This window comes from Telopea speciosissima, chromosome 10, assembly GCF_018873765.1.
Source record: "Telopea speciosissima isolate NSW1024214 ecotype Mountain lineage chromosome 10, Tspe_v1, whole genome shotgun sequence".
NCBI lineage: Eukaryota > Viridiplantae > Streptophyta > Magnoliopsida > Proteales > Proteaceae > Telopea > Telopea speciosissima.
Window position 1 is genome coordinate 60,236,632 of NC_057925.1, and position 13,704 is coordinate 60,250,335.

Genomic DNA, 13,704 nt, shown 5'->3' on the forward strand with positions numbered 1-13,704 from the left:
AAGCTCAGGCCACATCAAACCCATGGATGCAACACCAACACCACTCTTTGTTGGAGTATATTCATCAAACCCGGATCATTTTGGAATAAATAAATTTAATTTTATCATTGCATGAATTTCATTTACGGGCTTCGTATTCGAGAAAGCACTATCTATATTCATCTAAAAACTAAATGGACACGAATTCGGATATTACAATTTTCGATTAGATAATGTACACATTCTTTAAATTTGAATGTTGCAGATCCATTGCCGGAGAAAAGAAGCCTCAGCATATATGTACCAAGGGATGAGGAATTCTCTGATGTCAAGACACTAACATTCTATTGTGAGACAATAAGTGCTGCATTGGATGCTTTGCTCCCTCAGATCAGAGCTACTCTCACAGACAGCAATCTTGGATTCCCTTCCTTCCTCGCCATTGATTCCCTCTTCATTCAAGGGATGGAGTTACCCCAAGTTGAAAATCAAGGGTTCTTCAGGACTTGCCAAGGCTATAAAACATGGAGATACGATCCTGCGCTTTAAGATCCCTGAACTGTATGAAAGTAAGAACTAAGAACGAACCTCTCTCTCTCTCTCTAAGAGATCATTTACCTTTGCAGGAGACCACTTTTCTTGGTTAAGAGAGGAGGAATTTGCTCGTCAAACACTTGCTGGTGTCAACCCCTATAGCTTTCAGCTAGTCACAGTATGATAAATGAAAATCACCTACATAAGACATGAGAGTTTAAGAGATACATAAACATCAAAGATATCTTACGATTAATAACACAATTTTGCAGGAATGGCCATTGAAGAGTGAGCTCGATCCTAAGATCTATGGCCCACTGGAGTCGGCAATTACGACTGCAATTGTTGATCAAGGAATTGGACATCAAATGACCATCAATGAGGTAGCACAACTGCAATAGAATAGGAGATTGGGTTTAGCATCTACTAATTTCTAACTTATGTTTGCAGGCCATAAATGGGAAGAAATTGTTCATGTTAGATTATCATGATTTGCTATTACCTTACGTAAAGAAAGTAAGAGATATAGAAGGCACAACGCTATATGGGTCTCGCACACTATTCTTTCTCAACCCTGATGGCACACTAAAACCCCTTGCTATTGAGCTCACTCGACCACCCATAGATGACAAGCCACAGTGCAAACAAGTGTTCTTACCTAGTACTGATACCATTGATGTTTGATTATGGAGACTAGCAAAATCTCATGTGTGTGCCCATGAATCAGGTTATCATGAGCTTGTCAGCCACTGGTAAAACCTTCAATGCCCAACAAAGGTTTATCCTTTGGGACTTTAATTTGGCATTATGGAATTAATCTAGCAAACTTTGATGTTGCTCTGTTTCTTTTATGTAGGCTGAGGACTCATTGTTGTGCAGAGCCATACATAATTGCAGCTAATCTGCAACTAAGTGCAATGCATCCAATCTACAGATTGTTGCATCCTCATTTTCGATACACAATGAAGATCAATTCCCTTGCTCGGCTGGCCCTCATCAAAGGAAATGGGATAATTGAGAGTTCCTTCTCACTATGCAAGTATTCAATGGAGCTTAGTTCTGTTGCCTATGACAAATTCTGGCGTTTTGACATGGAGGGTCTACCAGCAGACCTCATCAGGAGGTAATGCATTTATGGTATAAAATGTTGACAAAGTAAATATAGTAATAGGTCACTACAGTGAAATTTTTAAGTATAACATCGTAGTGTCGTAACTAAGTCATGAATTCTATGGATCATTGATACAGATTCCAAACGCAAAATTAAGAGCTCTAATGGGAGATATCAGAAATACAAAAACTGTTTCAAGTAGAGCTACAATGGAATCCTTAAAGTCACTCAGCAACTTCTCAAGAAGGTTCTAAACAGTGTCATATTTCAATTGCTAACAGGGTAATGGCAGTCAAGGACCCAACAGCTGAGCATGGTGTGAAGCTGGCCATCAAGAACTACCCCTTTGCAGATGATGGTCTCCTCATTTGGACAGCCACAAAGCAATGGGTTAGTGACTATGTCAACCACTATTACCCAGATCCTTGCCTAGTTGAATCTGATCAAGAGCTGCAGGCGTGGTGGACTTAGGTTAGAACCCAAGGCCATGGAGACAAGAAGGATGAACCATGGTGGCCAGTCCTTAAAACACAAGAAAATCTTACTGAAATCTTGACAACCATTATCTGGGTTGCCTCATGCCAGCATTCTGCTGTAAACTTTGGTCAGTATGCATATGGTGGTTACTTTCCAAACCGACCCACAATTGCTAGAACCAACATGCCCACTGAAGACCCTTCAGAACAAGACCTCAAGAAATTCATAGAGAACCCTGGATTAGCACTCCTGCAATCCTTCCCTTCACAGATTCAGGCTACAACTGTTATGACTGTCTTGGATGTGTAGTCAACACACTCGATTGATGAAGAGTATCTTGGAAGAAAGATAGAGGCATCACGGGCTGATAGTCCAGCTACCAAGGATGCATTTGAGAAGTTCAATGAAAGAATGAAGGAGATTGAAGCAGTTATCGATGCCAGAAACACAGATTTGAAGCTGAAGAATAGAACTGGAGCTGGCATTGTCCATATCAGCTCCTGAAACCATTCTCTGATTCTGGATTGACCGGGATGGGAATACCTAACAGTATCTCTATTTAGAAGTGAAACATGATCGTTTTCAAATGCATCTTTATTACTTTATCTGAATAATGAAATTCAGATGGCTGCAAACGTTAGTGATGATTGTTAAATCATGCTACACCATAGCCAATGGAATACAATCCAAATATTTTCTACTGCCCATCTATCTTCCTTAAATTATCAGTTGCTATGATTAATAAAGCTGCAGCAATGGGAAATGAACAATCTCTTTTATTACTTTTGCTTAACTGTACATTTCAGCTTAAAATTATCCATACACCAAGCTATAATAAGCACAATCCACTAGAAAACTACCAAAAGAGACAAAAGGTCAAAATACCAGAATGGTCATCAACATATGTAGTTACTTGTACAACCTGAATGAGCATCAGTTACAAAATGTAGTAGAACAAGGTGCCTTTTCTTTACCCACCCAGTATACCAGAAAGTCCAGACTAATTTTCTGGGGAAATTCTAAATATCACCATGAAATGCCACCATGCCTTTTCTATTTCTTTTGGAGTGAGTTAGTTTGACAAAGCCAATTTCAAAACCAGTTTCCATCAACTTAATACATGATGAATAGTCTGACACCAATATCATATCAGATGAAATGCAAGGTGGTTCTGAAGATGGCACCGTATACAAATAACTACAATGTATGATCACATGAAATCAATCAAAGCCTCTTTTCCCCCTTTTCTTAACTCCCATGTGGGTTGGTTGCATAATTTCAAAACCTGATTTGATCAGAACTTCAGAAGAAAGAAACATAACCATGAAGAGGCCAACTTATACTATAACACCAATTCATGATCATTTATACATATATGTACAAGTAGCAATTCATGATACATGTATGCTTAAAAAGAATGAAACAGGAACAAATAAATCCCTGGCAAAACTATCCTGAAAAGAATAAAGAAATGATTTTTGCTCTTTCATGGTATTACTATCATATACAGGGCACCTATACCATGACTCATGCATGCCTACATAGACAGAGGTGGCAATGAGTATGCACGTATGGACACATACTTGCAGAAGATATACCTCCAAAATTGCCTCTCTAAAATGACTGCTCAGGAGCCATGGTGCCCTCAAGAATGAAGTTTTCAGGTCTCAAAAGGTACGACTCATTTAAGGGCGGCGTACCCAAGTTTTCCAATGGAGAAAACTGTTGCAATCCAATCCCGTGGGAATCCTTTCATAGTTGAATCATGTTGTGGATCTTGGATTAGAATCATTGCACATGCACTCTGTTACAGGATACTTTGTCACATCCCTCCCGGCCTTGCTTGTTCTGATCTCCGGCTGCCCCAGAGAATCATGGTGAAGATCCCTTATAATCCTATTAAACTCAGATTCCGGTAGAGAAGAATTTAAGAAGTAAGGAAGCATCTGTCTTTTGTTCGGGGTTATATACTTCTTGTGCCCTGCATAGGCCCTATGGCCCTGTTTCAACAACAGTTGTATAGTCGTTAGCAATGCAAAGTTGCAGAAAAAGGTGCCAATCTACGTAGCCTTTCAGTAGCATCTACCAGTCATTACAAAAAGCAAGCATTCAATATTATTTAGTAATACTTGCTCATATTCTAGTGGAAATTGAAACTTGGAAAACTAAGAAGTAAAAGAGAATGCATGTTAACTCAGACTCGATACCCAGGTCAATTAGGCAAATTGATTTTGGTCAAGAGTTGTTTGATTTCATTATGTACTAAGCTCCTCTACGCAGCAAGACTACAACTAGCAAAACTGGATCCAATGCCCAAACTAGTAACAGTGCTAGCAACATAATACCTGTATAGCATGCCCCATATTCCCACCATGAGATGGCATGAAGACATCACTGTTCTCAGAAACTATATAATCAATAGCAGCTAGAAGAGAGGCTCTGTTTGCAAATGGCTCCAATTCTCCAGGCAAAGCAAGGTCATTCTTGTTATAGAAATGAGGAAATTCTCTGATTAAAGGTAGTAAAGCTTCTCTTCCCCCCAATGGAAGGCCTCCTGCCCAATATATCGTTGCATTTCTTGGAGCTTCAAGTGCTTTAAGCAGCCTAAACATGAAACAAGAGGATCTTCAGGTTGAAAGAAACAATGCAAATATTATAACTTCAAAAGTAAAGGTTTTCAAACCCTACCTGGTAACTTCCAAGGCATTCAGAGGGCAAAGCCCTGCAAGCTTGCGATCATGGTAAGTCATGTTCGATCTTGCTGTAAGGAGCTCTGGCCTTAATTTTCTCTCATTGCGAATTATCTCATCATACTCACGGCTCAACCCAGGAAGACACCCAGTCCTCACCCAAACATCTTTCTCCATGCGTAGATGAAGAGCAAGGTATGGTCCCTCACTCCGCATTCTGTCTGCTAGCTTGTTACCAAGCTCTAGAATAGGAGGGGCAAACCTCAATGCATGAAATGCCACCTAAAACAATACAATAATCAAATAAGAGAATGCACAATAAACCAGAGAAAGAAACAACAACTCACGATAAAATGGTAAATACATCTAGTTGGGTGCTCAATTGATTCATATCAGACTTTAGTTACTTGACATCAAAATTTTGGGCAAAACCTCTTCCTTTCCATCATAAGAAATGGGAAGGGAAGGGGCAAAAAGATTGAAGAAATGAGTTGCATCAAACCTTACCTTGCACCGGAGCTTCTGAAGATCAGAGGGAAGATCCTTTGAGAGCCTAGAATCCAAACCCCGCAAGAGCAACACGTTGTCCCTGTTAAGCTGCAAAAGATGAGGGTTTTCAGATACTAAAAAGAGTTTTTCAGTTTATGGGAATTTTAAACTCCTCTCGGAATGGTTATTGTGAAAATTTGAAACTGCCAACAGTTACAGAATCAGGGAACTCGGAGGATATAATCACTAATGATCCAAATCAATTAGTCCCAAATATTAAAACTGATAACGGAAGCTTAAAAGGGAACTACAAATTAAAAAAAAAAAATTTTAAAATGTAGTTAGCTTAACGTTATCCCCTCCCCTCCTTTGTTTGAGAATTAGTAAAAATAAGAGGGTGTTCAAATGATTCTTCTTCTGAAACTAATTGTGTCTCTTACCCGCTTGAGGTAGCGTTGGCGAATCCAACGCGGGGAGACATGAAGAGGGGTCCGCTTCTCCTCCACTGGCCTCGACATCAGATGCGTCGATGGCAACGATGAAACTATCCGTACATCATGGGCAAGAACTCTTTTGAAGTGATCCAGATCGAAAATATCAGAAAATTCGCTGCACCCACCAAAAATTTCAAGAGAAAATTCAATTAATTTGTCCAGTTAGTGTGAAAAAGACTGAAATCAGCATCACCCACCGACATTAAAAGTATTGAACCAAAAATAGAAGCTTTAAAGTTCTAATTTTTCTTTTCCATTTTTGTTCTTGTTTCGTTCAATTAATCTTTTGCAGTGTATCACTGAGTCTTTTACCTTTCATCTCCCCAAATAACGTTCACTTGCAAGATAGGAACAACCAAAGCAGCTCCAAGAATACGAGAAATAACAACTGCATCAACGATCTGGTTCCTCTGCTGGTTCATCCCACCAGAAACCACAACCATTAGATATTTGGTTCGATCCTTCAGAATCTCAGAGGTGGACCGTCGATACTCTGTGCTGAAATACAAGCAGGGACGATAACCCAACCCGTCCGGTTGCTTCCAGAACTCCGCTTCCTCACCTTCCTCACTTTCCTCCCCATCTCTAGATTCAAAGGACAATGGCATAACAGAGTTTCCCTTCACAGTCGACGCCTGAGTTTGACCATCCAATGAACATGGCCTCGGCCAAAAAGGAAGTAAAGGATCGAAGTTGAATCCCACCTCCAACATTCCAAGCAAAGCAAAGAGAAAGAGCAAGAAAGCCCAGAACTTTGGGTTCCTTGAGTTGTTGCTGAAGAAATTGCTTGCATTCTTCTTTGAAGACTTCTTGGTCGGCGAAAGGAGTAGAGAGTGAAGAGAAGAAGCTGAAAGAGAGCTGACAATTTGAGATGGTACAGAAATGTAAGAGAGCTTGTGTGATTGGTTCTTCGACTTGGCCATGAGAGAAAGAGAGAGACCTCAACAAGGGAACTGAATCAGAGAGAACTTAAAAACTAAAAAGAGAGTGAGAACAGAGAACGTTGCAGGCGGCGGGAATGCGAAGGAGAAAGACTGATCAATGCGCAGGTTCCGCGTTATGGCGAGATAATGGATGCGATTACTATAGACGGTCTTCGAATTAAAATAAGGGAAAAAGGTTAAACGTTGCTGCTCTTATTGTTAAATATATTTTCTTCTCATAATCGAATCCCCTATTTAACTATATTTTCAACAAAGCCCCTGTTACACTTTTTCCCGTAATAAATGTAACTTTCACATGGTCACATATAATAGGAACTTGGGGGAACCACTCATCGAATGAATGGCCAGGGAATACCTCAAAAGAGTAAGGGTAGCTTCGTCATCTTACAGAGAAATGATGGGTGATTGATGGAACTTATTCCCATACCAAATTGGATACGTGTCGGGAATCGGGATACACGTTACAGCCCAGCTGTCACAGCGAATGGGCCAAAGCTGTGAGAGAGAGAAAAAGAAGAACTTGAAGCCAGAACCATGTGACCTCTGCCAGTCTGCCACCACTACACTTCTCTTTTCAGCTGACACGTGGATACATAGCCCCCATCTCCCAATAATCTTTACCTTGTTCCTTTCAGTTGCCAGTTGGCTTCCGCTTCGTATATGCCGGACCTAATGTGGCTCACCTTTCATCTTTCTCCACGTGTACTAAACCTTCCTGCCACGCATGATTTTAATGCACGGTATCGGATCGAATATCGGTCATTTTCAAAATCGATATGATATTGTATTAGTATCATCCAGGATCGGCCATATCAAACAATTTTACCCCTGGATTTCCTTAAAAAATGGGCTTTCTTGAGTTAGTTTACCATTTGTTCGTACTATTCCACTGATACGATATCTGTCAGGTATCGATATCAATTACCTTCAAAATCATACAATATCAGGTGATTCGATACTGATACCTCAAACCATGCTGTCATGTATACTCTGCCAGAGAAGAAATTACTTGAATCTTTTAATCCAGTAATTGAACCATTTTGAGGGTTGAGTAAGTAATGAACGAAATTTAAAATATTTTTTAACTAACTTTGTTTTGTGCAAGAAAGATCTATAAAATTGTTGTGGTCAAAGCTTTTGCTTTCTAAATTGTTCACACACCGTTGTAATTGTTTTCTTCTCTGTCATTATGCCTATTGAAGTATAACGTTTCGCTACTTAATCATCTACAATTATGTGATAATAGCAACCACTATTCTTATTACTTAGGAATTATTGTTTTTAATTGTTCATTTTTGTGTGTTTTCTATTAATTTAAATACGATCGTAATGTTAATTAAAAAAAAAATGTTATCACTCAAATAAGATCGAGTACTTATAACTTAATAATTAAGAATTAAGTTAGTGAAATTCAACCACACAGTTAAATTATGGTATGATAGGTGGCTTCACAATCATAGTATCGAGGATCTTCTTCATCCCCTACATATTCCTCGAAACCTTTTTGCTACAGTGGCTGATTTATGGGATCAAGGAAACTGGGAGTTGCCGGCGGTCCAAGACCCTCTCATCCAAAGCATCTTCAATGCCATTCTTGGAAGTGGAATCACCTGTCACAACGGGCATGATCTGAGATTTTGGGCGCATTCTACTACAGGAACATTCTCGGTCAAGTCAGCTTGGAATACTCTGCGCATCAAGGTGGTTGCTCCTACATGGGCATCGAGTGTATGGAACCAAGGACTACATCCACGCTCTGTAGTGTTTGGTTGGAGACTCGCACATGGAGCGCTACCTATAGACCACATGGTGTGCCGCAAATCAGTCCCGTTCGTTTCCAGATGTGAACTTTGCCATTCGAACTGCGAATCGATAAATCATTTATTCCTAGACTGTGCCTTCTCACGGCAAGTTTGGGTTGGGGTACTATATGCTTTTAATCATAACTGGAGGGGGTTCCCTTCTATTGAATTATTTTTTTCTTGGTGGCGTAGAAAGGCTAAAGTGCTAAAGTTGTACCTCTCTCGAAGGTATGGGGTCCCCTTCTAATTATCTGTTGCCAAAGTATTTGGGGGGAGCGCAATAATCGTAGATATGACAATCGAAGCAGAACCCCTGCCGCAGTGGTTAAATTATGTTTTAAGGATGTTGGGGACTACACAAGGGTGAAAGGGCTTCAGGTGAAATCTGTCTAGGATTTAACTCTTGCTCGATTGATGAAGGTTAGAATAGCAATACCACCGCCTAAAAGAATAATAGAAGTTAAGTGGAAACAACCATAGCAGGGCTGGTTGAAATTGAATATTGATGGCTCTTCTCTGGGTAATCCAAGAGCAACAGGTGATGGAGGGATTTTTCGAGATCATTTGGGAACAGTAATAAGATGCTTTTCAGAATACCAGGGAGTGGGTTCAAACCATGTGGCTAAGCTGGAGGCGTTCTTTGCTGGAATAAGGCATGCTAGGGAGATTGGAGTAGGAAAACTATGGATTGAGTGCGACTCGGAGGCGGTGGTCACAGCCATTCTCACTTGCAAGATTCCGTGGAATCTCATGCACAAGTGGAGGAACACCTCCAATTTTATGAGATCTATTCAGTGGCGTATCACACATTGCTTTAGAGAAGCAAATTCGACTGCAGATGCCCTAGCTAATCATGCGGTGAAAAGGAAGATTAATTTATGTTGGTCTACCCCTCCTAACTTCTTAAAGCGGACGATCTACTGGGAAGCGCTAGATCGGCCTTTCTATAGATCTACATAATTTGTTGTTATGGTCTAACGTTTTCTAAGGTCTGGACCGAAGGAAACAAGTTAGAATTGTTTGTTGTTTTTAAGGTTGTAATCATTTGACCATTGTAATTTTATTTTCCTTTAATTCTATCAATACAAATTACTGATCTTTAGCCCAAAAAAAAAATTTAGTGAAACTCAACCTATTAACAATGATTAAATCAAATTAGGTGCAACCCAATATATTTGATCATAGAGATCGAAACTAACACTATAAACAATGCTTGCTAAATCCTTTGCACAATATCGATTGGATGGACAATCCTTGAGGTATCCATTAGCATATATCTTCATGTTTCAACTTAGTAATAATTTACTATATAATCCTAATAAAAATACTTTCTTATGCTATTAATTGAACCAGGGGAGAGGGTTTTCATAGCAAGTGATGTAGAGGATTACATCAATGAAGTGTGAGGGAATGGTTTCCTACATAAGAAGGCAGCAAAGTCATTTTATATAAAGAAGAGAGATATAGAGAGAGGAGGTGATAACATATCCTCTTGGTTCAGACGTCAAACACATTTCCAGGTACTTATTAGTATCAAATCGCCTATTTTGATTGATCAGTTGTGTCTAAACAAGAGATGGCAAAATGGTCCCAAAAAAGAACCCTATCGATATTTTGAGTCGGCAAAATAACTCAATTCAGCTCAATATGATTGATTTTGTGTCGATATCGATTGCGATCGATACCAATTCCAATATCAATACCAATGCCATACACTAAAGGATTTGGATCTTCTCCAACTACTTGGGTGTCCAATTTCTTTCCAACAACCCATCCACCAACTGGGAGGCATTAAATACACATCCCAACACTTAATCAACATTGAAATTTTAGCAAACACTGTTTGAACCTGTCTTCAAGAAAATGTGTTTTAAGTTTAAGATTCTTCATGAGAAAAATTATTCAGGAATCGACCGATACGGATCCGTACAATTGGATCAGATCGATCTCAGCCCATACCGATTTCATCCGACCAAAATCAATCGATCCGATCCGATCCGATCCAATCTGATCGGATACCTCAAACCATGATTCAAAGATGAAAAGGTTACCAAGAATGAAAGTACCAATTGCCAGCCACTCATTTAGCAATTACAGCTTCTTCTCTTGGGATATATGTTAGAGCTTCAAGGGTGTAGTCTGGCCATGATGACTTGGTGGTATTCTAGTTGCTGTGGTCCACTGGTCCATTTCCCTATCCTATATACTTTACGATCCTAATTTAAGTGGGCTTAGTGGCTTAGCTTATTAGTTTAAGCAAATTGTCGGGCACTAAGATGTTATTACTGTCTCTTTTTCTTTTTTTTTTAAATCTGTGGGACCCACTTTATTTTGATGAAAAGAAAAGTCAACTTGATGTCTTCATCTTGCCGCTCAGGATTGGTATCTTCTCAGCCCCAAACATTTGATTAAAACATTGATTGGGCCCATAGGCCGGGAATTATCTGTGACCCAGGCCAACCGGGCAGCTATTAAATTTGTCCGAAGAAGTAGCGTCTACAATACGCCATTCTCCGCGTCGCACAGAGCTGGCAATGACCACGAAACTCGTAAATGTCCAGCTATTACTGACCTCTTTGACCAATCAGAAAGCTTCATAGTGGTTCGAAACTCGAAGTTCAAAAGTTACAAAAAGTTTTTTTTTCTCATATCCCCAAGAGTTTCGTAAATTTCAAGAAACCACCCTTTATTTAGTAAAACTACTACGCTTAAACTTGCCCAGTGACTTTGAATGACGGTAATAACGCGCCCTTGGGCTCGGAATGCGGTTCAATCTCGGGTTCGGGGCAGGTTTTGTTTGACCAAGTCTCATACAAGGCTTTCACTTCAATGAAAATTTATTACGAAAAAAAACATCCCTTTCCACCCCCCGCACGAGAAACATGCATGGAATCACTAAAAAGATTTCATAGAGTTTTGCTAACTTCGAATATATTATCACATCGATTTCAGGCATTAAACACATGGGTTAACATGGATTAACGCATCGGTATTGGGGATCGGCTGTATCGGTTGATTTGTATTAGTATTAGTCATGAGTCCATGACTAATACCGTCAGTCCGATACATAGAGGTAGTGACTGATATATGGGCATGCTATTCAAGGGGGACAGGATGGTCATTTCACCCATCTCCATGTTTCTGGGTGCAACTTGCGCCATCGGCACATAAAACATTCTACCTAATCTAATATGTGATAGGATTGTGATGTTTTTTTTTTTTTTGGGATAATGAATAAGATTGTGATGTCATAAAACCTTTTCAAGCCTTCTCATATAACGAGTCATGGGACTCATATTTACTTTCTCGATCTTTAGACAACATATGTGTTCTTTTTATTAAATGAATCCATCTCCCACCTTCTCATTGGTGTAGTTTCTTATTTAAGTGCCTTATAAATTTTACAAAGTTAATTAGGGCAAATTCCTCCAAAAAGAGGAAGGACATGGTTTCATTTTTCAAATATCAAACCCTAACTTGTTAAGGTCTTGACTATTAAATATTATGAAATGCGAGCTGTATATAGTACTATTTTAACCCATCTCATGTACTCATCTTTACTACTATGTCAAAGAGAGTTAAAACAAAACTAGGAATATTGTTTTGCTTTCACCACAAAGTTTGGAATGTGTACTGTTGCCGTTAGAATCTGATTTGCCACGTAAGTGGAGAGACCTACACGGCTACACACCACAGATAAATGTATTGCAATAGAGAAGATCTGAGCTAGCTCTAATGTGAATGCTCTGATGCTAAAGTGAGTAATCCAAATAACAAAACAGTAAAGAGAAGGAAATTGAGTGAGTAGTTAGGTGAAAGTGATAAATGGGAATAGGTGCCCTATTATATATCTTGTATAGTAGTACGCTTATATATATAGGATGTATGGCGGTAAGATTGGATATCATGTCAACGACATAAAGTAAATATCCCCAATGGAAGGTCATTTGTCACAACGGCAGTTATATGACCGAAAAACTTATGCTTAGATGGATGACAACAATATACAATTTAATCTTTCATTTTGTTCGGACCTCAAGCCACGTGTTGAACATCCATAGTTGAGTTGTTTTTATGCATAACAATTACAACTAATATGTGGCTAATTGCTCATCAAAAACATGTGGCTAATTAAAGTGGATTCTAAATTTCATTGAAAAGTAGGCATTGTTTCGCTATTGAATGTGTTAAATTTGAATTAAATTTCGAAGGGCCTAGTTTCTCTCCACCCAAGGTGAGAGAGAATCTCTTCGTTTACCTCATCTAACCGACTAATTGGATTGGGAAGTGATGTAGAAAAGTCACTTACAGGGCTTATTATAGTAGAAATAAACCTTGGGATGAGTTATGCATGTATTGGGCATTTGATTCTATGTGTTTATTTTGTAATTGGTCAATTTAATATCCTAAAATGTGGGTAGAAAGTACGAATACGAGATTTACTTCAATAATTTAGTTAGAGTCATATGCTGAGTTTTGTTTTCTTTATTATTTCACTTTTCTAGTCAATTTAGAATACCTTATTAGTTAAAGGTTAAATTAGATCTTTTATTTTTAGTGTTTAAGTCTATTTTTGAGTGTTTTTTTTTATAAATTTGTAAGGGAGGCCAACATTGTACACAAATTTGATTAATGAAATTTGTGAAAATCTTAAAACAAGATAGGGGAGAGGTCTAGGGCTAGACGCCCATTCCCTTCCCCCATCCTCTTCCATTGGCTCTCGACTCCAAACCTAATTATGTTCAATTCAACCTCAAGAGACTAACAAGATTGCTGTAATTTCTTTTATTAGATTCTTTCATCGATTCTTGAAGATTATCAATTGCTGCCAAGGTGTATTCTCATTAGTTGAACCATCAAGAGCATTCCTCACATCAATCCAGGAGACTAGGGTTTTCCAAACCCAAGTGCTGCTCGATCTCAGTTTCTCTCTCTTATTCTGATCGGTTTCTTCTATTGGGAAATTCAACTTCAATTACAGTTTCAACAAGTTATTAATTTATGAATTATATCTCTTGTGGTTATCAAATTGAGATCTCATCATTCTCCTTCAACAAAGTTGAGATCATTGTTCTCTTTCTTGTTCTCTGGAGGTGTTCTTTTAGATCCTGCATGAGGATATATTACACCTATTCTGGTTCTAGTCTTACATTAGAAAGGGTATTTTAGTTTGTAAACAATAGG

At 38.8% G+C, this 13,704-nt stretch overlaps 1 protein-coding gene and 1 pseudogene across 1 annotated transcript; one reads left to right on the forward strand and one right to left on the reverse strand.

Moving 5' to 3' along the window:
• The first annotated feature begins 231 nt into the window (after nt 1–231).
• LOC122641653 lies at nt 232–2,664 on the forward strand (annotated as a pseudogene).
• Nucleotides 2,665–3,419: 755 nt separating this feature from the next.
• Nucleotides 3,420–6,767, reverse strand: LOC122641654 (O-fucosyltransferase 20-like). The gene is made up of 6 exons (XM_043834941.1): nt 6,087–6,767; nt 5,721–5,889; nt 5,299–5,388; nt 4,790–5,073; nt 4,447–4,705; nt 3,420–4,101 (listed from the first exon to the last, which is right to left on the reverse strand). Exons 1-6 carry the CDS (start codon nt 6,695–6,697, stop codon nt 3,865–3,867), a joined length of 1,650 nt encoding a protein of 549 aa, XP_043690876.1. The 5' UTR covers nt 6,698–6,767; the 3' UTR covers nt 3,420–3,864.
• Between the last annotated feature and the right edge of the window lie 6,937 nt (nt 6,768–13,704).